This window comes from Labrus bergylta, chromosome 21 (genome assembly GCF_963930695.1).
Source record: "Labrus bergylta chromosome 21, fLabBer1.1, whole genome shotgun sequence".
Taxonomy (NCBI): Eukaryota; Metazoa; Chordata; class Actinopteri; order Labriformes; family Labridae; genus Labrus; species Labrus bergylta.
In genome coordinates this window covers 4099278-4126862 of record NC_089215.1, presented here as the reverse complement: position 1 = coordinate 4126862, position 27585 = coordinate 4099278, and the positions used below count along the sequence as shown (strand labels likewise).

The 27585-nt window shown below is 39.8% G+C and overlaps 3 protein-coding genes across 4 annotated transcripts; 2 read left to right on the top strand and 1 right to left on the bottom strand.

Annotated features, from left to right (window-relative positions):
* The first annotated feature begins 413 nt into the window (after nucleotides 1–413).
* LOC114920167 (interferon a3-like) lies at nucleotides 414–1840 on the top strand. The gene is made up of 5 exons (XM_029276813.2): nucleotides 414–545; nucleotides 659–751; nucleotides 917–1066; nucleotides 1187–1267; nucleotides 1397–1840. The coding sequence occupies exons 1-5, from the start codon at nucleotides 414–416 to the stop codon at nucleotides 1493–1495; spliced, it is 555 nt and encodes a 184-aa protein (XP_029132646.2). The 3' UTR covers nucleotides 1496–1840.
* A 2653-nt stretch (nucleotides 1841–4493) lies between these two features.
* On the top strand, nucleotides 4494–15093 carry LOC109981855 (kelch domain-containing protein 1). The gene is made up of 13 exons (XM_020630829.3): nucleotides 4494–4930; nucleotides 6628–6698; nucleotides 7054–7171; nucleotides 8563–8675; nucleotides 9604–9694; nucleotides 9856–9954; nucleotides 10087–10161; nucleotides 10960–11018; nucleotides 11156–11268; nucleotides 11826–11898; nucleotides 12084–12168; nucleotides 13486–13565; nucleotides 14665–15093. The coding sequence occupies exons 1-13, from the start codon at nucleotides 4820–4822 to the stop codon at nucleotides 14798–14800; spliced, it is 1224 nt and encodes a 407-aa protein (XP_020486485.2). The 5' UTR covers nucleotides 4494–4819; the 3' UTR covers nucleotides 14801–15093.
* Nucleotides 15094–15158: 65 nt separating this feature from the next.
* On the bottom strand, nucleotides 15159–27179 carry LOC109981857 (LIM and SH3 domain protein 1). Of its 2 annotated transcripts, XM_020630830.2 has the most exons (8): nucleotides 26935–27179; nucleotides 24798–24892; nucleotides 23364–23448; nucleotides 21007–21114; nucleotides 19128–19235; nucleotides 16777–16846; nucleotides 16501–16589; nucleotides 15159–15870 (listed from the first exon to the last, which is right to left on the bottom strand). In XM_020630830.2, exons 1-8 carry the CDS (start codon nucleotides 27001–27003, stop codon nucleotides 15697–15699), a joined length of 798 nt encoding a protein of 265 aa, XP_020486486.1. In that variant the 5' UTR covers nucleotides 27004–27179; the 3' UTR covers nucleotides 15159–15696. The 2 variants fall into 2 exon arrangements, with proteins under 2 accessions (XP_020486486.1, XP_020486487.1); XM_020630831.2 differs by lacking the exon at nucleotides 21007–21114 and having other exon boundaries at nucleotides 26935–27176.
* Nucleotides 27180–27585: the final 406 nt, after the last annotated feature.

Below are 27585 nucleotides of genomic sequence, written 5' to 3'. Positions count from 1 at the left end.
AATAGTCACAACTATTCAAAAATAAAGAATATTAAGCTGTTTGTGTCTTTATGTTTATTTTAATTTATCCTATTTTAATTAATCATTTAAAACACGCTTTTATAATATTACAATAAATTAGATTTTTAAGTTACGTACCAGACGTCGCCTGATATCGAGGCTGGGTGTTTTATTAGTTTAATCTTTTATTGTGGGAAAATTGTGCCATTAAGATACAAATCCGAAATGTGTGACATTACACCTGTGCGCGTGAAAGCCGCAGTCCACGTTTGCTTGCCACAGGTTAACTGGAAAACGAAAATCTTCCTGCTCCACTATAAATGAAGCTGTGCAGGTATGCTCTGACAGAACAACAGGAGACATCCCAATCTGATTCAGACAGAGACAAAAGAAAACTTTGAGACTCTTTCAAAATGCTCGGCAGGATTTTGTGTGTGTGTGTGTTCCTCGGTGTGTTCAGTGCAGGCTCCCCGCTGAGCTGCAAATGGATGGATCATAAATTCAGACAGTTCAGTAAAACCTCTTTGGATCTCCTGGACACCATGGTGAGTGACCTTCACAGGATGCTGTTTAGAAAGATCTCCACTGACTGACTTTATACTGAGTGTGTGATTCATTATGTAATGTGTGTGTGTTTATGTGTGTGTGTGTGTTTCAGGCTCATAACTCCACTAACAGCACTGAGGATGCTGAAGTGAAGCACACTGTGAGCTTCCCTCATGAGCTGTACAGCCAGGCGGACAAAGCAGCTGTAAGTCACATACTAATGTTAACTTTACATTTCAAATATATCAAGATGAACACTGATTTTTTCTCCTCATATTTTTATTCTGACGTTGTGTCAAAAAGCGACACAAATGTTACCCATACTTCTTCTTGTGTCTTTATCTCCTGATGGTTCTTCTTCTTGTTGCAGGCGGCGGATAAACTCAGCTTCACAGTCCAGGTTCTGAATGAGATGGAGACCCTGCTCAATAAGAATCACAGCTCTGCATCATGGGAGGAGAAAACTGTGGACAGCTTTCTGGGCGTTGTGAGCCGGCAGGCTGACGGCCTTCACTCCTGTGTGAGTATATACAAAATAACTTTGAGACATTTCTGTGACACTGAATCTCTCTGATGGATAGGTCACGTTAACAGATCCACCTTCACTCTCTAATCAAGATTTATTCCTTTATTTCTTTAGATCCGGAGCCACGGCCACAAGAAGCACAACAAGAAGCTGCACATGAGTTTCAAGAGACTGTCACATGTCCTCGAGCAAATGGTAAATCTATCTATCTATCTATCTACCTATCTATCTATCTATCTATCTATCTATCTATCTATCTATCTATCTATCTATCTATCTATCTATCTATCCATGGTGTATATTGATGGTGGTCTTGTGTTTTAGGGTCACAGTGCTGAAGCCTGGGAGCTGATCAGGAAGGAAATCAAAACTCATCTGATGAGAGCCGACCTTCTGATTACATCTCTGCTCACCGCCAACTAAATGATCTTATCTGCCCCATTAATACATCTATTTATTTATTTATATTTATTATGCATTGCCTATTTATGTATTTGGCTGTTTTATACTTGTGTATTTATTGATCTGTGATATTGTGAAGTATCACTCCTCTACCCTCTGAAATGAAGTGTTAATTTATTACTTTACATGCAGCCTATCTATTTATTCAGCTTTTTTTTTTTTTTTTGACATATTTATCTTCAAAAGTGTATAAAGTCTTTTTTGAGAATTTATCACATTGGAGGATTTTGATAAAAATGTTGAGTTTTTTATGAAAATAAAATATTTTTTCGTACACAGCAAATTGAAAATGTGTTTGTTGTTTTTTTAAAATCCTGTTTCATTAAGAGAATTGTTGCAGATGATAAATTACACACACATCATACAAACATTATTAACATACAAAGCTACTGATGGAGATTTAATCACAAAAAGATGAAACAACCTTCATTGAAAAATGTTTAAAAAACGTCTAAGGGAAGAAATCTAATTCAATTCTATTAAAAGCATGATAAATAGGTCATAAATAATTGTTATAAGCCGTTAAATGAGTGGTCTTAAAAATCAAATTAAATAATTAAAAAGTTGATTATGCTGATTACTGTTTTCTTCAAAGGAAAAAAAACACATTATTAACTTAGTACATTATGAAAAACTTCAAACACTTCTGTATTTTTATCAGTTTTCTTTAAAATGACTGACAGAGCTGATGTACACATTTAAACATTTAAAATCACATTTAAAAAACAATAAATATATAAGATCATCAGGAAAAGAGATCAAAAATGTTTAAGCTGAATTAAATTGTAGCTTCTGAAAAATGTGAAATGACTCATGATGATCAGGTAAAGGTGCACAAGTTAGTTTTCTGCTGGCGCCCTCTAGTGGTTTGTTTGGTTCCTACAAGCAGCCTGAACTGTCTTCTTATAAACTCCTGTATGTGTGAGCAGAACCTGCCTAGTGTGAAATGTTTGGGTCCATGCAGGGGAAAGAGAAGTCAGAAACTTTTGAAGGAGAGTAAATCACACGCACACTTCATGCCACAAAGGTTTTTATTTTGTTAGTGATATTTAAGTTGAAGTGTCTGATGTAACCAGGACAGAGGTAATATAAGTTTACAATGGGCGCATCAGGAGTATCTGAAGGAGATTTAGGAGCCCTCTCAGTGGAATGTATACAATGGGGCCCCTGTATCCAGAGAGTTGCCCAGGGACTTCTGGACAAGAGATTGTATCTGTGACCTGAGTTGTCCTTTGAGTTTATGACATACATATGACATACATATGACTAAGACAGAAACCCCTGCAGTTGTATGAAGAGGGGTGTCCTGAAAACAAACAGATGTCCCTATGTTGTTCTCCTGTGAGGTGTGTCCATAAATACCAGAGTTTCTGTGTGTAAGGGGAGAGATCACTTTTGGCTGTGTCTCTCCCAGGTCGAACCATGGCGAGCCTGGCGATGCTGTAACTTGTTTGTCAATAAAATGATCATTATGTAAGCAAGTCAGTGTCAACGGAGAATTTCTTCATCATCAAACATGTCAACAACAAGGAAATCCACATCAAAGTTTTGAAAGGTGACCACACCTTACGATAGATATTCACACAAGTAGGCTGCCAAGCTAAACCATCACACCGCCCCAGGTGATATAAATCATCATAACCCGTTTTTCAGACACAATAACATAACTATGCACATGCATCCTTACATTTGATTTTACTCTTTTGTTTCCGTTATATCGAGTTGATGTCAGTCATTTCCTCGATATCTTGAGAACTTAACTCGTCACAGGAAAACGCAGTGTTGTTGTTGTTATCCCGAAGTTATGACATAAATGAGTCGTGATCTCGAGGAAACAACCCGAATTATTCGTTTTCACAAGCAACGGAATCACTTTGTATGGATTTATGTCCGCTTAGGGCTTCCTTAGAATTAAAATTTCACAATTAAGTCTGGAAAAATGAAAACTGTCAAAATCAAATTGACTTAATACATCAGAATCCTCCTGTCACAGTATATTTATACATTTCATATATGTTTTTTATTTTCATACTCAGAGCAAAGTTGTCTACCATAGAAGAAGTCTCTAATTGTGAAGTTACATTTTTCCTCTTTATTGATTGCCTTGCTCAAGAGCAGCTCAGCAGTGCTTAGGAAGTGAACTGCCACCCTCCAGCTACCGGTCCAATTTCCAGATTTGATCCACACTGGGACTTGAACCAGCAACCATCCAGTTCCCTTCAGACTGAGCTTCTGCTGACCCAACTAATTAATGTTATCTGAAGAGACTTTACAAAAGAGCAGGTGAAACACCTTACTCTTTGTTATATTATCTACAAAGACCCGGATTGATCCATCATGACCGCAGCACGACGTGCACAGGTGCAACAAGTGACGTCATGATTGCGCCCTCATCATCAAAACAAAAGCCCGGGAGTGGCTCACCTAAATGTCACTCACTCATTATTGAGTTTTATGATTCAAAATGTCTGTTTCTCTCTTGAACTTGGGTATCACTCTAAGTAAACTTCACATAGAATTTGTATCAAAACAAATAAAACGTAAAAATAACCTCAAAAAAAGTTTAAAATAAAATCTGAGTTCATGCAAAAACACACTTTAGGAGCCTTTAATAGAAACATGAGCAGAGGTAGGCTTAAAAACTGTTTTATACTGCAATATAAATGATAAAATCACTTATTGTATTCATGTTTATTTTGGGTGAAAGGTGAAATGTCAACACAACAACCCAAATCAAGATCTTCTCAGCAGAGAAGAAACAGGTGGGAGACGCACAGGTGCAGCTAATTACATCATGATTGCTTCCTCCTCCAGACAAAAACCCCGGATGTGGCTCACATCAACCTCACAACCTCAGCTGTGTTTGATGATTTAAAGACTTTTCTTTCTCTTCACATTAAGTGATTTTTTTTTTTAACATATTGCCTTCAGATTGAATTTGTAATAAAATATGTAAAAAAAAATTCTCAAGATGAAAAATAATAAATACAAACACAAAAGTGGTCTGTTTAGTAAGCCTGTTGTAATGACGTGTGCAGCAGACGTAAAGGTGTTAAATGAGCTGATGTCTTTGTGAACTTGCATAACAGAAGGCTGAGCAGGCTGAGGGGAGGAGCAGGTCTGAGTGAGGACAGAGCCTGTAAAACACGTTCAGCAGAAGCCTCCAATCCAGTCTGCGTCTGAACCCTGCAGCAGCTGTGACACACACACACACACACACACACACACACATCACTGTTCTGTCATCAGGAAACATTTTTTTAGTTTGTTTTTATCCGAGCGGGGATGGATGCTGCTGGAAGTACCGAGAGAAGTGAGGCGCTGAGCCGGCTGGCGAGGAGCAGCCACACGGCGTTCATAGACGACAACACGATGTATGTGTGGGGAGGATACCAGGTAAGAAACATGTAGGTGTTCTCATTTATACCTGTGCAGGTAAATGCGTTTATTTTAATTCTGCATCGCCTTTTCATCTTCGGGGAACCGGAACATCATTTGTCTGGCAGTCTCTCACAAATCGATTTAATCTTATTTTAATGTAAAATATCGCGAGAAAATGAACATTAATAAATTAATTAAGATGCTCTTTAAGGTGTGGCATGTTCTCTGCTTCAATGGTGTTCATCAAACCGTACTATTATGATGGAAAACTTGTTGCTTTAAACAGTTCAGCTTTTTTTGGGGGGGGTTTATTCTGTTTTTGTAGTTTTTCATCATCGTTTTGCACGTGTTTTTAATATTTGTCTCCAACGTGATTGATAAAACTGTGATGAGCAGAGAAACCTCAAAGCAGCACAGTATCAACTCCAACCAGTGGCGATTCTAGATTCTGTTGGGGGCCCTGGACAAAATGTCACATGGGCCCCATCTAACCGCAGCGTTCATCACTATGTTCTAAATACTTTTGACAGCAACATAAAAAGGGCAATTACAAAATTGGCATTAGTGTATAAAAATTAAGGACAGTAAAAACCTTGTCATTTCAAAATATAAATATGCTAAAGGTCAAAGCACAAACGTCATAATGCAGACGTTTAAATGTTAAGCAGCACAACAGAGTGAGCGCCGTCCGATGGGGCCGCCTTGGGGAGTTTTCCTGCCGTCATTGCACATTTTGCACGTTTTAGGTCATTCTGTAGTTTATACTTTGTCATCCTTGGGGGGGCCCAAAGCAGTTGCCTGTTGACAAGCAGCGCCTCTGACTCCAACCTTTTAAAATGACGAGACAGTTGAATCTTTTTACGCTTTGTAAGTTTAGGTCAGTTCTTTTATTCCTAAAGAAAAAAATGCATAAAAAAAACGTGCGCTGGTGGCGCGCTGGTGGCGCAGTGGTTAGGGCGCGCGTCCCATGTGTTGACACTCTCGTCTCGAGCGGTAGGCCCGGGTTTGCTTCCACCCGTGGCCCCTTTCCGCATGTCATTCCCCGCTCTCTCTCCCTGGTTTCCAACTCTATCCACTGTCCTCTCTCTGCATTAAAGGCACGAAAAGCCCAAAATAAATCTTTAAAAAAAAAAGAAAAAAGAAACCTGCACTGACGTATACACAGGTGGAATGAAGGGGGGAAAAAAAACAACCTCAGAGGGCATGTTAAAGGAAACCACCTTGCTTTAAAATTTAAGCAATCTGAATTTTCCCCACTCATTACAAAGCAGAACAAGCTAAACCTGGACCTCCATGAACGAGTGATTTATTGCAGAGTTGCATTATTTTTGATTAGTTTAACATAACAAACAAAGAGCGTATCTGCCTTTTGATAAACACTTGAGATGTTCTCAAAAACATGTCAGCTGAGCGAGGGGTCCTGATATGAACCTGACACTACATGTGCATGCTTGAACTAGAAAAACATGTCTCAGATTGTATCGTGTTGCCAAACATTCAGATACAGAATGTCCTAGATACAAAAAAAAATGCCCAACCTAAACATGAATAAAGAATGCATCCAAGTCATATTTGAATGTTTTGTGGTGAGAAGATTTGTAGTCTTGAATGTCAACTCTCTGTTTCCACACTTTTTTTTTTTTTTTTTTTAAGCTTTTGCAGCAGATAAGAAATATTTCCTGACATGAATTCTTTATTGTGTTCCCTCACAGGTTATTGCAGGAGAGGACGTCATCCTGCCGAGCGATGAGATATGGCTCTGTAATTTAAACAGCGGCGCGTGGTGAGAAAGAACGAAGGCTTTTTTAAAAAAAATTTTATCTGCAGATATGAGCAGTGTCAGCCTGACATCATAGTGTAAAAAAAAAGTTTTGTTTTTCAAAGTTTGATCTTGAAATGGTGCAGACACGACACAGCGACTGAACAAGCTCGATGAAGATTGAAGAAAAACAAGTTAAAGGGAGAATTTTTCTTAATAAGTAGGTCAAGCTGTCACATGCTGACAGGATCTGTTTGAGAAACCAAACTCTCACTCTGGCTGAGTTTACATTCACATGCTTGTTTACACCTTTGTGCTCAGCCGTCTTGTGTCTTCAGGCTCTCTTTTTCTTTGTGTGTTTTTTTTTTTTGTGCGACAGGGAGCGGAGGGAGATCACCGGAGACACACCTCCAGACTTATCAGACTTCTGCGGCTCTCATCTTAACGGCATACTCTACGTCTTCGGAGGATGTGACCCCAACGGATACACGAACCAGGTGAGACCGGGTCTGGAAGATTAACTCGATGCAGTCTTTAAAGGGACGTTAAACTTCACAACACTCTTGTCTTTCAGGCGTTTTGTAAAATCTTCAAAAACTCAGAACTATTCAAATACACTTTGTTGAAATACAAACAAGACCCCAAGTTCCTAATCAATCAAAGCAAAGTACCCAGAACTTTTAATACCAGGAACTACAGTAAAAGGCTTCTTTGATCCACTTGAAGTTTGGAAGTTTAAAGACCTGCAAAAATTTGGAAAGTGAGTGTGCAGACGTGTGAAAACGTATCAGCTGACTGTCGCTTTATTTCACGTCATCATTGTGCTACAGACTAGCATCATCATTTGTGTGATGCTGGCTTTTTTTCAAAATGCTTCGTAATTCCTGGAATTAAATGGCGCTCCATCAGTCACTCATTGTTTTCTCCGTTGGCTCTATAGTGAACTATAGATCAAATCACAAACTGGTTCTCAGCTGATTCTTATGTCGGTTGTTTTTGTTCCCAATGAGTTGAAAACTGGTGTGTTGGTTTGGCTCAGTCGGTAGAGTCGGCGCCCAATGCACAGACTCATCGGCTGCAGATTTTTCTCCTAACGTCGTCCCTTTTTATGCTCGTCTGTCATCACTCACTCCTCCTCACATGACGTCCTCTCTTCAGCTGCACCATCTTACAAAGACAAAAGGCCAAAAAATACAAAATGCTGCAAATACTCAACCACTCTGTTTGTTTTCAATTAGATCCCCGTTAGCTTTTGCATAGCTGCAGCTATTTTCGTCCTGGGGTCAATGTGATTTTCATAATGACAACACAACTGTACACGCAACGTCAAGACCAATACAGCAACGTAACCATAACAACAAAGACATCACTGTGAAGCCATACCAGTATTGTCAGCAAGACGCCCATAGTTCCTGTGCTTTTGGACAGTTCTTCTCACAGAGCAGGGCTGAAATAATATCCCTGGAACTTAGTTTTTAGACATTTGGTATTTGTTAGAAACTTGCAGAGTTCCCTTTAAAGGTTCATAGTCCCTGAGGAAGAATCCTGATTTTGCAAAATGAGTATACAATTAGTTTAGACAGTTATCGTGCAGCAGACAGTACATGCTAAGGTACTAAAACTTGGATAGTCAACTCGGCAAATATTTGACCTGCTGAACTGACTGAGCATGTTGGCAGAAGTTGTTCTTGTATATAAACTGGCTGTGCGCCACAGAAATGAGGTTTTGCAACTCTGTGGACAATCAGGATAATCAAGCTGATCATCTGTGTGCTTCTTACCTGCATATTTCACATTAATGATTCACATCCTAACCAAACAATGTCACTGGATGATAAAGGTAGTTGTTCCTTGACTTGTCTGATGAGTTTACCTCTCCGCTCTGTAGATGTACACCCTTGACCTCGCAGAGCAGCAGTTCAAGTGGAGGAAACTGACCGACACCTTAGGAACGACGCCATCGCCCAGGAACAAACATTCCTGCTGGATCCACAGAGACAGGTCAGTCCTGCCGGTGTGGAATCACGACACAGAGCAGCTCAGTGCCTCTGAAGACGATTTCACAGGAATCTGACGCATTGCAATGCTTTTTAGGGTGTCCACTAGCACTGTGAAGATACGCTTACTTAAGACTGAACAAACTAAGAAAAGATCAGATCTATACATCCAATGACCAACAGGTTACCCCGTGCACTGTCACCCTTCGTTCTCAGGTGCCGGTCAGTTGCAGGAACATACAATGAAAAAATAAATAAACCGTGAAAATGACTTTACTGTCACTTTATTGTGAGTTGAAAAATGCTAAGTGCCTGTAGCTTCCTCAGGTTTGCCCAGCATCATCACCTGGGCATACACAGGTGTGTTAAATGCATATGATCACATGACCAATCATCAGAACATTGATTATTCCAGGTCATATGGTGCTTTCATGTGGTATCAGACACATCGGGGAAAAAACGTTTTTGAGTTGTTAACTGCACATGAACACCCGCTCAAGTCGGAACAACAACTCGGAAAATAATTAGGTGCCTGACTTGCCAACTTTGCGTCAGAATTGTCATCACACTTTTTTTAGTAATTCACGTTTTGCACATCAACTTTTTGCTCAAATATAACTTGTAACAGTGACACTCCACTGTTCTTTGCTGTTACAACATTCCGACAAACTGAAATCACCTGAACACACTGAAATCCGAAGAACGATTTCCCATCTCGGACCACCCGAGCAGCACATGAATGCAGCGATAGCCTCAAACGAGAGCTATAGCGTGCCCCAAACAACATCACACAATTCACATCATCCACATAGTAGATCAAACAGTATTATTAGGATTAATCCAATGTTTAGAGGATGGCAAACATTCATAAAGAAAAGCACTGTCTGCAAAGAGAAACCATATTAACCTGCAACTTCTGCAATGTGTTGCAGATTAATCTACTTTGGAGGATATGGATGTAAGACTATAGGGGAGGTACAAAACACATCATCGACAAACTTCATTGTGGAGGAGATGTCCTGGGTAAATAACAACATCATCTGCATATGGGCGATTTTTAACATTCCTTCCTCATGAATACAAAAACAAATGTCCTGACGTCTTTATACACTTTTATTTATGTTGTCTGTTTGTCAAGTTCTGCTTGTTTCTTACTAATGCCACTCCTACATTGTTATCGCCAGACAACAATTGGAAACACGTTGTTCAGGTGTTGGGGCTGGAACAATGAAGTCAACGTTTTTGACACACATACCGCAACGTGGAGCATGCCAGAGACAAAGGTAAGAAGAACAGGTTTAACCTCTGAAGCTCATGTTAACTCTTTATGTGCTTTATTCTCGTGTATTTTTTTTATCGTCTTAACAAGGAGAGAACGTGGTAACAAAACTGGAGTTTCTATTTGTGATGTGCAGGGTCCTGTTCCTGTCCCCAGAGGCTGCCATGCCAGTGCCTTAGTAGGGAACAAGGGTTACATCTGTGGCGGTGTGGTGAGATGTCTTGATCTCTTATATACGCTCTAGTTGTTCAAATGTATGCACAACCCCTTCCCCCACCCCCCTTGCTATGTTTCACATTTCATCCTCTCCGTTCCCATTAAGATAAATCTTGATTATCGTGCAGAGGTATTTTAAACTGTAGTTTGTTTCTAACTCGGTGGTAACAGTTTGGGGAAGGGTTTTCCTGTTTCAACATCCCTTTCCTGTTGTGACGTCAAAGTGCCCCCATGCACAAAGCCGGGTCGCTACAGCAATAAGGTGTCAACTTAGTTTTGTTTGGATGAAAACCCATTGACCTGAACAGTGCCAGAAACTCAACCCCAAACTGACGCCTTTTGGGATGAACATGAACTGAGCCCAACTTCACCACCCAATACTGTAAATTCAGTATTTGGCTGAATGGTAGAAAGTCCACTGCAGCTTCAAATACCTGGTGGAAAGCCTGAAACCAGCAGCAGCAGATTAATGCCCATTGTTTTATATAGTGTTGTATAAAATGTTTGATCGTCTGCATACTGTTGGCCATGTAGTGCGTCTGATAACGTAAGAAGTTGAGCTAACTCATGGTATTTACATTAATGGTTGGTTTTGTAGCATCTGTCTTATTGTAGAGTTTGTTTTGTTCTCGTGTACATCATGATGTTGATTTGTTTTTTTAAAGGCCCATTTAGGCTCGGGTATTGCAATTAGCTTTTGCTATAAATACTTTAATGTAGCAACACTTCCTTCAGACTTCTCCTTATGCAGATAAATATTAAATGAATAAATCACACAGACTTGTTTTTGCAGGAGAAGTTGGAGTTGGACATGTTCAGCTTGGACCTGGAGACCTGGACCTGGACTCAATTGTAAAGCTTCCTTCATTCTCTCGTATATTCTCAAGTACTGTACTGTAGTGTCTGCTTCCTCCAGTTTTCCAGTGCTTATATATATATACACTGATTTAGGTTGCATTCTACTTTGTGTTTGTGTTACCCTTCACCAGTGACTTCCCACCATCCTGTTTACCTATGGGTCGCCTTATGCACACCATGACGCCCGTTTCGGATCACACGCTCTTCATATACGGAGGTCTTGGCACGGACGGAAACACTCTTAGTAAGTCTTGCCCACAAAATGTTGACCTATAGTTGTCTGCACGTCTTCGTCTTCTGTTGCATTACTTGGTTGCAAAAATGTCAAAATATACTACAAAAGAGAGAAAAACTGACGTTACTTTACTTTTATTTTTTGGACTGGTGTCTGTTTTGCATTTCTTGGTTGACGTGTCTTCATGCTCATTTTACGTTTCACTGTTGTAGTTATGTGTCTGTGATCGTATTGCATCACTGTTCAAGGTGGTTTTACATCTGTGTAGAGAGTTTTGGATTCTAGGTGGTGGTTCTGTGTGAGTCATTTGTGTCTCTTTTTGTTGTTTTGTCTTTTTTGCAAATGTTAAAAGTTGCAACTTTAAGGAAAGACATTCAGTCTGTGTTATATTATTGTTGCATACATCTGTAATCTTCCTTGTTTAAGGCACTCTGAGGGGAAAACTTGTGCTTTGTATTATGCAAAAACAAACAATCACATTAAGATTGTTGGTTGTCCCATCAGAAAAGCAACAGACTGACCTTTTGCTTTATTTTACGTTTTAATGTTTAAACTTTTTCTGCTAGATGACGCTTGGCAGTTTAACACGCAGAAGAGAGAGTGGACCAAGTTGTTACACCAACACAAGGACAAGCCCAGGTAGAATATTTCAAGTACTTTTATTTGCTTATTCTAATGAGAAAAATTATAAACTCACATTAGTTAATTTATTTTCTTGTTTGTCGACATGAACATGAATTTAAGCCACAATTTCAGCTTTAAAAATCTGAATATAATCAGTTTGTAATATATTTTCTGCTCTCCCAAATATCTGTCTCCCTCAGGGTTTGTCACACGGCGTGCCTGGGGAGGGACAATGATGTGGTTTTGTTCGGGGGAAGCAGCAACATGTGCATCCTTGTAGATTCGGTATGTGATGGAAAACTTCTATATTTTCCGGTTATTTTTTCCAAACTGTACTCTTTAACAGTTGGTGTTTGTTGAAAGCTTCATTTTAAGATCCACAACAAAGTGTTTGTGAGGTCAATGTTGTGTAGCCTAATCTTTTCCTTTGGATTGTGCAGCCGTCGGCAAAACATTGCAGCATAATTCCTTTAAATCCCTCCTTCATTCTGTTACTGTTTTAACCTATGGCATTTGTCCAGTGAACTAATTATAGCTAAGCAGTTGCGTTAAGTGTTACATAAAGAAAGCTTAAGTGGTTTAAGGACTCTGAGTATGAAGTGCTCATGCAGTGTGTGTGGCAATGAATCAACATGTGAAGCCAACAAATATAGCACTGTATACAAAATGTGTTCATGTTCATGCGAGCAGGAAATCCGAACCTGCTGATGTTTAGCAGCTATGGTGTTTACTTTGTTCACAATTTATTGTTAGCCTGGTTGTGTGCTTAATCAGTCAAAGCGTGAAACACGTAGTACAGCTGGGGATGATGGGAATGTTTGCAAATATTGACCAAAAAGAAAAGTAAAGAAAAACGGATCCAGGGACATGGGCTTGACATGGTTAAAATCAGGAGTTAACCAAAGTTTATTATTCTCTCAGAACCATGAACTTATGTCAAAATTGTGCTGCCTTTTAATATAGAATTACAATAAATATTTTCAATGTCCCTTAAACTGCAGTTCTTCAAATGGCCACTTGAGGCTGGCTCCAAATGTGAGTCAGTCCCCATAGACCTCTATGTTAAAATTCACCACGTTTCCCGCCCTGTACAAAAAAAAAGTAAAGGATGATTGTAAGAGGTTTTTTTTTTAGTTTTTTTTTACGACTAAGCCCTTTACATTTTTTGGGATGTTAAGGAAATGTATTATTAGGGGCCTTGTTGTTTTGAGGCAGGTGTGGCTAACTTTCCTTTGTGCTATGTCTTAGCTAATTTAGTCACTGAATTTGATTTCACTCCACTATTGCAGCAAATGCTGTATTTTCTGGCTACAATAAACATAACGAAAATGCAAACTCAAGGCTTCACAATAGCTGTGGTGACACACTGCTGCACATGTGCATTGATTTCTGGACCAAAATAATTGATAAGGCGATATTTCCATCCATACAGCAAATTTAGCAAACTTGAGTGAAAATCAATTTTTTTGTAGCTGTTTTCAGATGCAAAGTAATATTTGACAATAAATAAGATGATTAAAATGTTAAAAACATTTTAAAGAACAGAAAATAATACTAGATTGCCATCCGTTTTCAATGTGTTATTTTCAATCCTTTCCTCAGGTCGCTGTTCTGAGGTCGCCATCGCAAAATCACTGCAAAGACGTGATCGTCTTCCAGACTCAGCCGTACTCCCTCTTCAGGTATGTTGAACCCTCCCATGTTTTATTTCTGATGACGTCTGTGGGCCAGAATACAACTTTCAACTCTGACTTCTTAATAAATTATAAGTCTGCTTTAGAATATCTTGGACAGTGTGGATTTTGTACTTTCTGTTCTGTCAGCGGTCGATCACAAGCGTTTGTTGTTCTCGCTGTGCATCGAGTACATTGGGATTATTTAAGGTTATGTTTGCAAGTTGTCACCATTCACACACACGATTAACCAGATTTAACAAGTTCCACAGAGAGCCTTCAGACACATGGAGCTATTTATACTCGCACTGTGGTGGACCCGTGTGCCGCTTCACATCCAACAGAGGACATTAATTGCGTTGGGCTAACAAGCTTTATGCAGTGTGCGTATGTTGCTAATGACACAGGTCTCCAACAAAGTTCATGTTCTTTAGATGTTACCTAAGCATTGAAATGTTAAGAAGTGAAACTGCTAGCTAGCTAGTTAGGGTTCCAAGGTTACCTTTGGTTTACATGGGGCAAAATAATCTGGCATAATGTGTGCTCACATTCACTCCTACTTTCATGTAGCCTACACTCAGGACTTTTGCTAACAGGGTAAAGCAGTGGGATAACCTAGGTTACATACAAAATGACTCTGTCCCATCTCTGAATCACTTACCTGTAGCAGCACAGTGCTAAGATTTATTAGCCAGCTAGCTTGCTAACTAACACTTGAAGAAAGAACTTCAGGAGATGATTGTAGGGAATAATAGCTAGCTAGCAACGCCCTGATACGTTGGTGTGCTCTTCCCAATTAGCCTATATGTTAAAATCAGGTTGTTGCCAATGTTATTTCCCACATGGCTGTACTGTTGCACTCAAAATATTAGCTCTTAAAATTCAGTTTTATCTGCACATTAAAACACTCTAACTAGAATGGAAATATTGCAACCAATAGCTGTGACCTAAACATGCAAATTACAGTAAAATACACCACCAGTGAGTAGACAAGCATGTTGACAGATGAGGCCATGTTTATTCTTTTTTTTTTTTTTTTTTATAGGGATGTACACTTGAGTATAATAAAGTCAAAAAATGTCATGTTGGTTGTTTTTCCTCTTTTTAGATTGTGTGAGGACTCCATGGGGAAAAACCCGGAGCGGTTTGTGAAGCAGCTGAACTGGCTGCCGTCAAAGCTGCGCAGCAAAGTGGAGAAGCGAGTTGCCTTCTTCTCGGCGACCCCTCCGGTTCTCACAGCCTGAAGGGGGACACGTCTCTCTCTTTTAGATTCTTCTGAGCCGGTCAAATATCACTGAATTGTTTCCATTCTTTGTGTTGGGAATCTGTGTTTTTGTGTCTCATGGTTTAAGAAAGAAAAAAGGTGCTAATGTTGAATTATTTTAACTTAAAAATTATCTGTAAATAAAGTTGTGTTTTTTTTTTTTTTGCCTTATTTTTAAAGACTAGTTTAGATTAGGGATGATTTTACTCTTTATAGTTATTTGATCATGTGCAATCTGTTCTTGAATAAAGGTGTGGATATTTTGCACGTAAACTTTGTTGTCATTTCCTAAAATAAGAATGCATCGTCTTGATCTTAAAATAAAACACAATACAAAGTTTGATATTCCAATTTTATTTAAATGGGCTTACATGATTAGAGTTGAATGTGTTGTATGGGTTTTAGAAAATGTCAGAGCATGAATTCCTTGGTTCAACTGCATAAAATGTAATAATTTCCAGACTTGAAAGCATGTGTTTCTGTCAGAGCGGCTGTAAGAAATGTACATAAATGGGTAAATGTTACCCGAGAAAGATCAAAACTATTCATGTGTGAAGCAAAGCAGGAAACGGTAGCTGGATTTATCATGCTTCCTTTCCGTTTTGTGACTATATTACCATTTATTTTTTCTCTCTTACTACCTCTTGTGAGTTTCAGTTGCAGCACTTTTTCACTTCTTTGTATCACAGAAATCCTGAAAGTGAAACTGCACCTAAATGCTTTGTTCTCCTTTACCTAAATTTAAAAAATGCTGAGCCGAGCCAGTCATAGGAAATGTTAAAAAAAAGAGCTTTCTCTATTATGTAAAAAGAAGCCTGATGGGTGTCTCTGACAGCAGATTTACAGGGCAGCCGGTGATGGGAGGAGGATGTCGTTTCACACCGGTCTGACGTAGTTGGCAGGCAGCAGGCCTCGCTGTCCCGAGCGCTGGTTGATTCCAAACATCCACCCCTCATCTATCTGCTCCACGTCTGAGATCAGATCGCCCTCCTGGAGGGACACTTCATCCGCGTCTGCCGCTGTGTAGCTGTAGATGGCCTGGAAACGCTTCTGTGGAGGTTAATCCAACATGAACACACACACACAGAAGAAGAATAACAGAGCGACTTTAAAAACGCATTATTTACTTTACTGACTCCAATGTGACTGATTTGCATTTATTTCCCTTCTCAGTGAGATAAACACTCGTCCAGCATGTTGATGATGCAATAACACGGGCAGCAACTACAGACTCAGTCTGCAAACTACACACACAAATACACAAAGACACCAATAGAAACACTCACAGCTCAGGCACTTTTAAAGATCCAAAATTCAACACTTAAACATTTTTATTTTCTAATTCTGTACCCAGTTTTGCAGCCAGCATTTCACAGCTGTATGAAGAGAACAGCAGGAAAAAGCAAGTGGTCATAAAGAGACTCGACAAGAAAATGTTTTATTCTTAGAATCGGTCGCAAAATCACTTTTTGTTCTGATATTAACAGCTTCAATTAGACTCCTTACTTTAAATTACAGGATATCTAAATACTAAAGATTGAAATAAAGATATTTTAGACCATGTTGAAATCTGTTACAACTTGCCGAGCCCCTGCGCATACACACAGGTCAACCAAGGCGTTTAAAAAACACACACACATACACAGTTTTGTGTGTTGTATGTTCATGTGATAGCCTTACCCCTCCAGCAGGTGGTGCTACAGCAGCAGGACGCACTTGTCCGACTGGCTGACTGCATCTCTCCTGGTTGGGCTGCTGGCCTTCAAAGTCTAAAAACACACACACACACACACACACACACACACACACACACACACACACACACACACACACACACACACACACACACACACACACACACACACACACACACACACACACACACACACACACACACACACAGTCAATAACACATCAACTTTGAAATATCGTCATCAAAAGGTTAATGTCTCTGACCTTGTCTGTTTTCAGGAGGCGGTGCGTCACTTCGAATCCTGCTCTTCTCAAACTCTTCATGGTACTTTATCTGTAACACACATCAAAAAACACACACACTTCAACATCACAGTAAGACTCACACAAAAACATTCGACTGTTCAGTACCGCTCGCCATTTAAGGAGGTGCTGAGAGATGATCAGGGAAGTTATCAATGCTGCCAAAGCAACAGTTAAAGGAGAGAAAAAAAAACGTTTAACACCATCAAGGTCATGTCTGCTTTGAGTTTACTTTATCAGATTTATTGCATTTGATTTTCTCTCCCTGCAAAAAGACTTTAAAGAGGCAACAAGATTGAATGCACCAATGAAAAATGTGCATCAACCATTGTGGTGAATGATACCATTTGGATTTGTTGAAGTCGCTCTAGTGGTCATCTTTTTTTCAACTTCTGTAAAAAAAAAAAAAAAAAAATCTAATAGAGTTCCAGCTTTCATGGGGAAGAGAAAAAAACCGACCCCTCAATGTCCTCAACAGACCTCAGGAGGAGCAAACAGAAGGAGGACATGACGGGAAAAGCTGCAGGACAGTGAGTGAGATTAAACGGGATGAACGGAGAAGGAAGAAAGAATAAAAGATGGAGGGGTGAAGAAACAAAAAAGAGAACAAAGAGAGGGGAAGAAGGGGGAAAGAATGAAAAAGGAGTGATGGAAAGAAAATAATAAATATAAAGAGGGAGAGAGAAAAGTAGAGACATAGGAGGGGCAAAAACAGCAGAAGGAAGGAAGACAGAAAATGACAAGATAGGAAGATGGATATTTTATCGTCTCAAATGGGATAGTCTTATTCACAGATTCAATTTCAGATGAGTTCCAATGGGACATATGCATACAGTACATACAGTAAGATATCACAGAGCACATAAAGGGGTATGGATGGATGGGTGGGTGGATGTTGTTGAGGTTGGATCATTTAATTTGTCTAGTTTATTAAGTGCCGTGATTGCAGACACTACAAAACTGGAAAGAAGAAGTAATGAATAAAAAGAAAGAATAGAGCGGGAAATCAGTGCCAACAAAATAGGGAGAGAGAAAGAAGGTAAGGAAGGAAGGAAGTTAGAAAAGCTAAGAAGTAAAGGAACCAGTGTTAAAAAATGGAAGGAAAAGCTTTGCTCTCTTGACATGCAGCTTGTCACCCATCATTCCTCTCTCTAACCCCGGCTCTCAGGAGAAAAAGGGAAAGTTTCTGTGTGTGTGTTTCAGTGTGTTGATACATGTGTGCGTGTGTGTGTGTGTGTCCACAGCTGAGAGACTTTGACCATATAGGGCAGCTGCTCCTCAGTGGACGGAGAGAAATGTCTGAAATGTTCCTGAGCGTCTCTGCAGGATCTGAAACTCTCCACATCTGCCTCCTACTGTTTGTGCTCTCTGATCCAGTCTCTGCTGCATGAACTGAATCACAATACAGACTTTTTCAAAAGTAATGCCTCTCAATCATCACTTCTGGGCCTCCATACGTATATATGTGGGTGGGGACTGTGTCTGCAGAGACCCTGTCCTCTGCCTGGACTTTCATGTTTTGGTCTGTTTTGGTTGATAACCGTGGGCTGGCTTTTACCCACAAACACAGAGTTGGCCTGCTTTTTGTTGGACAGACTAGTGACCAACACTGGTGGTTAGCTTGTGCTAGCGTGCGGTGGCTTACGGTGTAGCTACAGACAGTAAACGTGCACGCTAACCCTGCAGTGAGGGCCATTTCTGGTAGCGCTGAAACCCAGGAGGAGGGGCCGACATTGCTACTCTCTCCACCTGAAACTACACGTTATATGCAGTCAGCCAATTCAGTCCAGTGGTTCACAACCTATGGGTCAGGCCCTTCCAAAGGGTCCCCAAATTGTTCATTCATTCGTTCCTTTATTGATTATTGCAGTGCATTATGGGGCGGCTTAGTATGACCAGCGTGCTCCTGTTTCATACTTAAAAATTCTGGCCCATCTAGTAATAATCAGGGTATTTCTCAAATACACAAATTTGTATACTATGACATTAGATCTTACTACTTAATCAGTTATGAAGGTATGCAGTTTCGGTCACAGCCGTGGTTTTAAAATGATCTACTGGAACATTTCTGTGGTATTTCTTTGTTTTTTTGTATAATTTCCACAAGTGTGCAGCACAACAAGTTAAAGATGGTTTCCCAATTTGAGTGTTTGCTCGTGTGATTTGTAGTCGTACTTGAGTGGGTCTCATAACGACTGTTGGACCAGTTCAATAATTATGTTTTGTAAATCAACCTCGGGGGTGGTGAGGACAAATCTTACACTTTTACTCTAATCTGTCGTGGGTTGTTTTTTGTGAAACGTTCCACTTACGTTGCTGATCTGGTCTTGCGTCTTCTTCAGTCTCTGCATCTCCGGGGTGTCGCTCACCACGCTGAAACCTTTCCCCTTGTTCTTTTCAAAGTCCTCCTTGTAGAGCGCCTGAAAATGTACAGCAATCAACTTTAAGAGCAAAGCTTTAAAAAGTCGAAAAGATTGACACTCTTTCATGTCTGTATGCTAAATGTAAAGATACAACCAACAGCTAGTTAGCTTAGCTTAGCATTAAGGATGGAAACAAGAGGTAGTAGATGGCTGTGCTCTGTTCAAACAATTTAAGTTTTGTATGTCTGTCTAGTTTGACCTCTTACGCTCATTTATCAACACAATGGACCATGAATATTTCATCCAAATATTGCCTCAGTGAGTTTACCCGCAGCTAGCAACTGCGCCAAACAACAACAACACTTCACTTTTCGAACAAAGGTTTATTTTTTTTCACTTCAGTGTGAGTATGGATAACAAAATGGGACTCAGCTTGAGCTATAGAAGTACTGGTAGAGTAGACAGGCTAACTGTTTCTACTGGTTTTCAGTCTTTATGCTAAACCAAGCTAACAATTGTTAGCCGTAGTTTCATATTTCACAGATAAGAGATTGTATTTCATGTAATAAACTAATTCTCAGTCGAAAAAAATATATATTATAATGATATATATTTCACATGAAGTCAAAGATTCCCTGAACATTGAAGACACGTTTTAGTTACTGAAAAGGACAAAATTAATATGAAACACTTAAAATCATGCAGTTTTATCACTGAGTCATAAACTGCATTCACAGTATGTTGGGATCAGTTGAATCACATCTTGCTGTAAACGAAATGTTGCAAGAAAAACAGGCAGAAAAAGAAGAAGAGGGAACAATCACGACTATTACTAAAGGTACAAAGTACAAATAAGACTAATTCTTCCGATGTATGTCTGGTTGATATAAAAATGTTTTAAAGGGGACATATTGTGAAAAATCCACCTTTACAGTGTTTGTGAACATATATTTGGGTAACCTGAGTGTCTACTGAACCACAAAATGTGAAATAAACCCATCCAGTCCTTTGTTTGTGGTCTGCATAAGTCTTACAACACAGAGAAAAATGCTCCGTTTCAAATATGCTCTCCTTGTGATGTCACAGTGGGATTCTGGTCAAATAAATCCCCTCCCCTCCCCTGATATCTCCACCCATGGACTCCACCCCCAGCCTAGAGCAAAACCTTTGCGCAGGTCCGCCATTTTTATTCTCTCTACAGAGGAGTGATGTCTATCAGGAAAACTCAGGGAGGGGGGCTCGTTGCATTTAAAGAGACACACACACCAAAACGGAGCGTTCTGAGAGAGCTGGTTTATACAGGGTCACAAACCTCCTCTGGTGCTTGATTCATGTTATATTCTGACCAAAGCACAGCACAGATGTTTCATTTAGACCACAGGGGGACTGTTTGAAAAGGTGGAGAAGGGAGATAATATGTCCTCTTTAAAGGCCAACATAAGAAATTCACATATTTGGGAAAAAGCCATCCTTTTCTTCATTTGAATCATTTCTTTTAAAAGCGTTTTGATTTTTTTTTGTTTGTCTTGATTTAGTCAGCAATGATAAATTCAACATAACCTGAATGCAGCATGGATCAAAACCATTAAAGTACGATTTAACAAACAAAGAAATACATGTTTGGGACACATTTCATGCAGACAGATACACAGATGGAGGTTTGACAGACGTTACATCTAAAACACCTCTAATGTTGCTCAAATGAAAACGACAGGGGTCAGTCGATGAGTTGTTATGACTCTTAAGACGAAACGATGAACAAGGTGAGATTTATTAGTGTTATTGGATTTTCTGAGGATCCGCAGTTTTCAGGTCGAGCCGGACGTACGTGACTGATCTGGTCTTGCGTCTTCTTCACTCTCTGCATCTCCGGAGTGTCGGCCACCACGCTGAAACCTTTCCCCTTGTTCTTTTCAAAGTCCTCCTTATAGAGCGCCTGGAAATGTGTCAGGTTGTAATGAACTCAGTCTGTAAAGATAAGCCCCCCCGCCCCCCCCCTCTGAGCTTTTATCTCAGCCCAAAGAGGGTCGTATTCTTCAAATAGGAACAGCTGGATTATGAGGTTATAGACATTACCAGGCTGAACACACACATGTCCTGTTACAATGTACATAAACACACACATGTCCTGTTACAATGTACATAAACACACACATGCAGCGCTTTAAATGGCAATTTGTCAAATTTCCAGTGGATGTTTTGGCCTTGGGGGAAATACTTGTAACAATAAACAAAGCTGGAATATTTACTTGAAAGAGAATCTGAGGTCCTCAAACACTTTGCAGACACACACACACACACACACACACACACACACACACACACACACACACACACACACACAGAAGTGAGTCATGTTCTTGCTATGAGGAATATGCTGCCTCAGTGAGAGAGCTCGCCTGCCAGGACTTTTATGGTTATAAACAATGAACCGGGTCAGTTGGATGAGAGGAGAGAGAGAGAGAGAGAGAGAGAGAGAGAGAGAGAGAGAGAGAGAGAGAGAGAGAGAGAGAGAGAGAGAGAGAGAGAGGAACAGCTTTTGGTGTACATCTGACTGCTGTTATCTTAACATCATGTAGCATGAAAGTAAAGTTAAATGATTAGTTAGATGGAGGGGATAACCAAAAATGGAACCCGCTCGCCCACACGCCTGTGGTTAGGTCAGCTGCTAGTTTCAGATTTAGTTTTGAGCTTTGAGATCTAACACTTCAGTAACAGTGAGTGAGCTAAGCTGTAGATGTGTTTCACTTCCGTTGTTCAGACGATACAGTTTGCTTATATTTAGCGTATGTGGTTTGTTATCTTAGCGCATATCTTTTAAACATGTGAAAACCATGACAGTGATATAATTTAAATGTAGCTTAGCTCGAAACTTATCGATTGTGTTTCAGTTCTTACACTGATCTAAAGTATCTGATTTTGTAGCTTCGGTAAAAGTAGCCAGCAAAAAAAAAAAATGTGAATGGAAATGAAAGTATTTAGAGAATATAAAACATTATAGCACAGGTTAATTGAAGTAAAAAAAAATTGCAGTAAGGCAGCAGTATATTGCTAAAAGATTAGCTTGTTAGCAATAATGCAAACGTGGCAACTTTGCCCATAGACTGTACATTAACATGGACGAAGAGAATCAGCCGCCTTGGCGTGAAGCCAAAAGAATTAGACTGGCTCATAAGCCCCGCCTCCTCTATGCAAACAGATAAGACATTGGTCAAAGTACAAAACCAAAATGCACATCAGATATATTTTTCTCAAACCTGATTTCATCATGATAGTTGTTTGTTTTCACACCATTTTGTGTTTTATTCACACTGCGGCTTTTCCAGCCAATTTACACCATTGATTGATTGACAGGAGTATTCAGTAGCATGCTGCAATTGTGTTCCTCAGATGGTGAAGGGATGACCCTCTCTACTCTGTCTTTAACAGAAGTTAAAATGTTAGAAGTCTAACATGTCACTCTTTATATATAAACATTAAACCGTATTCTTACTCTAAGTGCAAATTAATTATTTGAGTTTAATTAAATGTTTCTGAGCAGGCAGAAACCAAGGGCAAAATAATCACCACCTCCTCAACATGTTTTTAGGACAAGGAAATCATAGAGTAGAAATGAAACTGCTAAGGTATCTCTTCATTCTCCGTGACTTGGTTCACTTTGTTCTTCCCATCAGGTTAATCTACTGGCTTGGAAGGTGTGATTGGATTAGAGATTAAAGACAGCGGCGTTCAGTAAGGGGAGGATGAGATGAGCCGCTGCCACACGAGAGAAAGAAAAGGAGAAGAGCCCGCCTTGGAGATCCCTGAGGAGGAAAACTCAACTCTTTATAAAGCTCACATGTGGTGATGTTTCGACCCCTCTGTTTTTACATCTTATTTTCTCTCTTCAATAACAAAGTCAAGCTGGCCCGTTGTCAAAGTGTCGCTCAAAGCGCTCATTTAAGTCAATCACAGAATCCGGTTGTGCACGCGAGGATGCGTCCTCTTCTCCTGCTGAGTTAAGGAGACAGATAGAGGAGAAGACACGCTGAGTCATCGTGACGCAAAGAGATTAAGGAGCGAGTTATCTCAGCTGGAGGCAGAAAACAGGGACAAAGGCAGGAGTGAAAGCAGAGACGGAGTTGAGTGACAGTGGCTGATTTTTTTTTGTTTGTTTTTTGGTGGGGGGGGTTGTGTGTGTCTGACCTGGCTGTTGAGCATGCTCTGCTGCTTGAGACGCAGGTTCTCTGGGGTGTCAGTCACTATGGTGAAGGAGGTTTTGGGGTAATGCCTGAAAGAAAGGAGAATAAGAGATCAGACTCACCCACCGAACCAAAGCTAAATTTAACTGAAAGCCTTGTTTATATCTGTTAATGCCAGCCTGATCTTATTCTAGGGAACATAAAACACAGTACGCTCCTCATGGTGAATACTCTGCTTCAAAAAAAAAAAAAGAAAACATTTCCTCAATCAAGATCTGATGATTCATGATTCTACCTTTTTGGATAGATTTTCCTAAAACTTGGGGTGCAGTATACACCTCATGAACACAGGGTTTGATTCCGACTTTGGCCCTTTGCTGCATGTCATCCCCCACTCTCTCCTCCCAGCCTTTCCTGTCTATCTTCAGCTGTCCTATCCATCATTCCATTATCTTTAGCGCTTTTCCCGTTTGGGATCGCGGGGGTGGGGGGGCTGGAGCTGATCCCTGCTGTCATTGGGCGAGAGGCGGGGTATCAATCACAGAGACAGACAACCAGCCACACTCACATTCACACCTACGGGCAATTCAGAGTCTCCAATTTACCTAACGAGCATGACTTTGGACTGTGGGAGGAAGCCGGAGCACCCGGAGAGAAAATGCAAACTCCACACAGAGAGGTTTCCTGTCCGACGGGGATTCAAACCAGGAACCTCCTCGCCGTGAGGCAACAAAAAAAGGAGACATTTCCTCAATCAAGGGTCATAATTCTACCATTTAAGATACATTTAAATACATAACTCAGGGCGCCGTACAGCCTAGAGGTTATGTTGTGCACCTCATGAACAGAGGCTATAGCTGCAGCGGCTGGGGGGTTTGATTCCGACATCGGCCCTTTGCTGCATGTCATCCCCCGCTCTCTCCTTTCTAACATGTCTCTCTTTAGCTGTCCATATCCAATAAAGGCAAAAACGCCCAAAAATTAAAACCTAAAAAAAAAATCCCAACATGCTTGTTGGAAAGAGATTAAATTCCCAAGAGACTTATTGGTTAGAAAGATGAATTAAAAACTTTCAAATTTCTAAAATGTTGGGATTTGTTTTTGTGTCATTCAAACTGATCTCTTCACTGTCAACCTAACTTTTATTTCCAGTCAACATATTAACCCATACAAGAGACATTATGGCCTACATGTTAAGTTGTTAAATTGTACAAATGACAACGATTTTACATTCTTTTGGCAGGTACACTACGGCAACAAAAAGGAGACAAACAAGAAGAAATGTAGATTCAAAATCCTGCAGTCCCAGATGTATGATACAAGAGCATTCAGACATGCTTTGGCACAAAATCAGATGTGTTCCTGGTAATCTAGTTGTTGTCTGAACTTATCAAAACATTTGAAGCGTCGGGATGGTCCGTGTGCTGCGAACACTCACATACTGCAGTAAGGTTTCTTCTCAAAGCCTTTGTAGGTCGTCATGCTCAGCGCCATCTTGCAGACCTCGCAGCTGAAGCAACCTTTGTGCCAATACTGGAGGGAAGACAAGAGAGGGGAAAAAGTCAAGAGATATAAAGTGTGGAATAATCCTGAGATGCTTCCAAATGCGTATTCATTGTTGTTGAATTGAATGTTGAAATACAAGCGTTTGGTGTTAGCTGAAAGAGAGGGGAAATTCCTCTACATGAGAGTGCAGCTGTTTCTCTGCTGTGAGTGAGTGCCAACAAGAAATGTTCTCAGTGCAAAATGACCCCAAGGAATTGAATTGAATTTGTTGAGATGCATGTTAAAATCTGTGTACTGACTTCCTGATATGTGCCTGTCTGATAAAGGGAAGTAAGGTGGGTTTAAGTCGCCTCACCAGTGGTGTCTTAAAAAGTGGGTAAACTCTGAGTTAGTCCCACAAGTGGCTCGTCCAGCAGAGGATAAACGGCCTCTGATATAAATTGTGATATGTAAGACTTCTCTTGCATATTTAGTTAGTGCGTACGATCCACAGAGTAGGGAGGTTCATCCCTTCACCATCTGAGGAAAACAATTGCAGCATACAACTGAATATTGTGAATCAATCAGAGGGGATTCAGACGTGGGTATACCCTGTGGTATATACTCTGAATATAACCTGAACTAAACCAGCCTCACTTAAAGGTATGTTATTGATTTTTTTTTAGACTTGTTTCAGCCAATAAAAGACAGGTGTCTATGTTTTTACAAGATGTTCTTTAACTGAACTTTTAGTGAAAAATCCAGTCATTAAGAAATGATGTCATCGCATAGTTTTTGCAGCAGATTGACGCGACCGCAGTTCACATAACTCTGCACTCCTGCAGCACGTGTAGCAGAGTATCACATGTTGTTACAAATTAAAAAAGATTCAAATATATGTTCTTTCATACTTTTTATTAAACTATTAAAAGCTGAATTTGGAGTACATGTGCATACAAGAGAACAAAACAGTGCACAGAGAAATTGTGTTTTTGCATTCCAGCTTAACCAAATCCATACGCTTTCTGTTGTCGTTCATTGTGTCCTTTATTGTTCAAACACTACATTAGAAGATTTTCTGAACACTGCAGGGTGAATAATAATACAGCTCCCGAGAATGAATCAGGTTATTTACCTTTAGGCCCATTTGTGACCTTTAATTGATGGAATTAACCTAACTGAGTGTTGGGGTAACAGAGGGTTATGGTTCTCTGCTTACAGTCACATTAATAGAGTATAACTAACACACTCATAAAGAGAGGAGACAACGAGGGACACACACGCACGCACACACACACACACACACACACACACACACAGTTTCGATGTGCTCTGTCTCTCTCTTTAAAGGCTTGTGGCCAATGTTTATTAACCGGATGTGGTTTTAATTCTCATGCTCCCTCGAAGTTTGTGTGTGTGTGTGTGCCTGTGTGTGTCTTTTTTGTGCATGATATGTGATTACATGTTATATGTGAATGCATGTTAAATGTGAATGCATGTTATATGTGAATGCATGTTAAATGTGAATGCATGTTATATGTGAATGCATGTTAAATGTGAATGCATGTTATATGTGAATGCATGTTATATGTGAATGCATGTTATATGTGAATGCATGTTATATGTGAATGCATGTTATATGTGAATGTATGTGAATACATGTTATATGTGAATGCATGTTATATGTGAATGCATGTTATATGTGAATGCATGTTATATGTGAATGCAGTGGTACAGCATCACAAAGAGCATACTACCAAATGAAGTGCACTATTAGTTTGGGTTAAAAATATGAACCATTAAATCAGCCACAACATGCTTTACACAGATTAAACAGTTTGTGACAGAATTAAAAAAACGGCATAGTCTCTCATCTGTGGACTTTCAAGTAATTAAAGTAATTAACTAATTTAATAGGATGTATTCCAATTGTTTCCTCAGTCAATTATAGTCAATAGGTCATGATAGGCTACACAGAAAAATGAATATACAGTATTATATCCGAAATAAGAGTAAAATAAACAATAGAAATGCAGATTATTAAAGTAACATCTATCTGTAGTTATTGAGGCAGACTTGAATCACCTTACCTTATCAAGGCAATTAATTTTCTCTGTGGGGTAAACCGGTTTATTGCATCTTCCACAGGGTGGATTCATGATGGCAAAGGGAACACCACAAACCAGCAAACAAAAACCTCTCAGGTGTCCAGTTAAAGGTGCTCAAATAGCAGAGTTCAAGCTTCAGAAGGGAAACAGTCCACCTCTTCGTAGCTCGCAGAGTCAGACACATCAATTAATATAAGGACTGCTTCTCAAGGCGGGAGGAGTCTCCGTCCAGCAAGCATGAAGCACGAAGCTCTCACGGTGCCTTCACGAACCGTCCAATGTAAGGAATTTCCCAATTTGTTCTTGTCAGTGAAAGGTTAACAGACCGGCGTCGAAATAAAGCAATATAGCGCAGATTCTCCACATGTCAAATGATCCACATTCATGCTTCATACATTCTGAACTTAATGTTTGTATTCAAAGACTTAAAATAGCACCTGAAATATTAACACGACAACGAGTGTTTAGATTAACTTGTTTTTCGTGGAGCACATTAAGGTAGCATTGAATGAATCGGTGGAGAAGGGCATCTTACACTGAGAATGATTAAAATATAAAACCGTACTGTAATAGCAGCTCAAAATGCTCTTGTGATTTTTAAAGAGGGAAATAAAGGATGGTCATCAGCGTTTA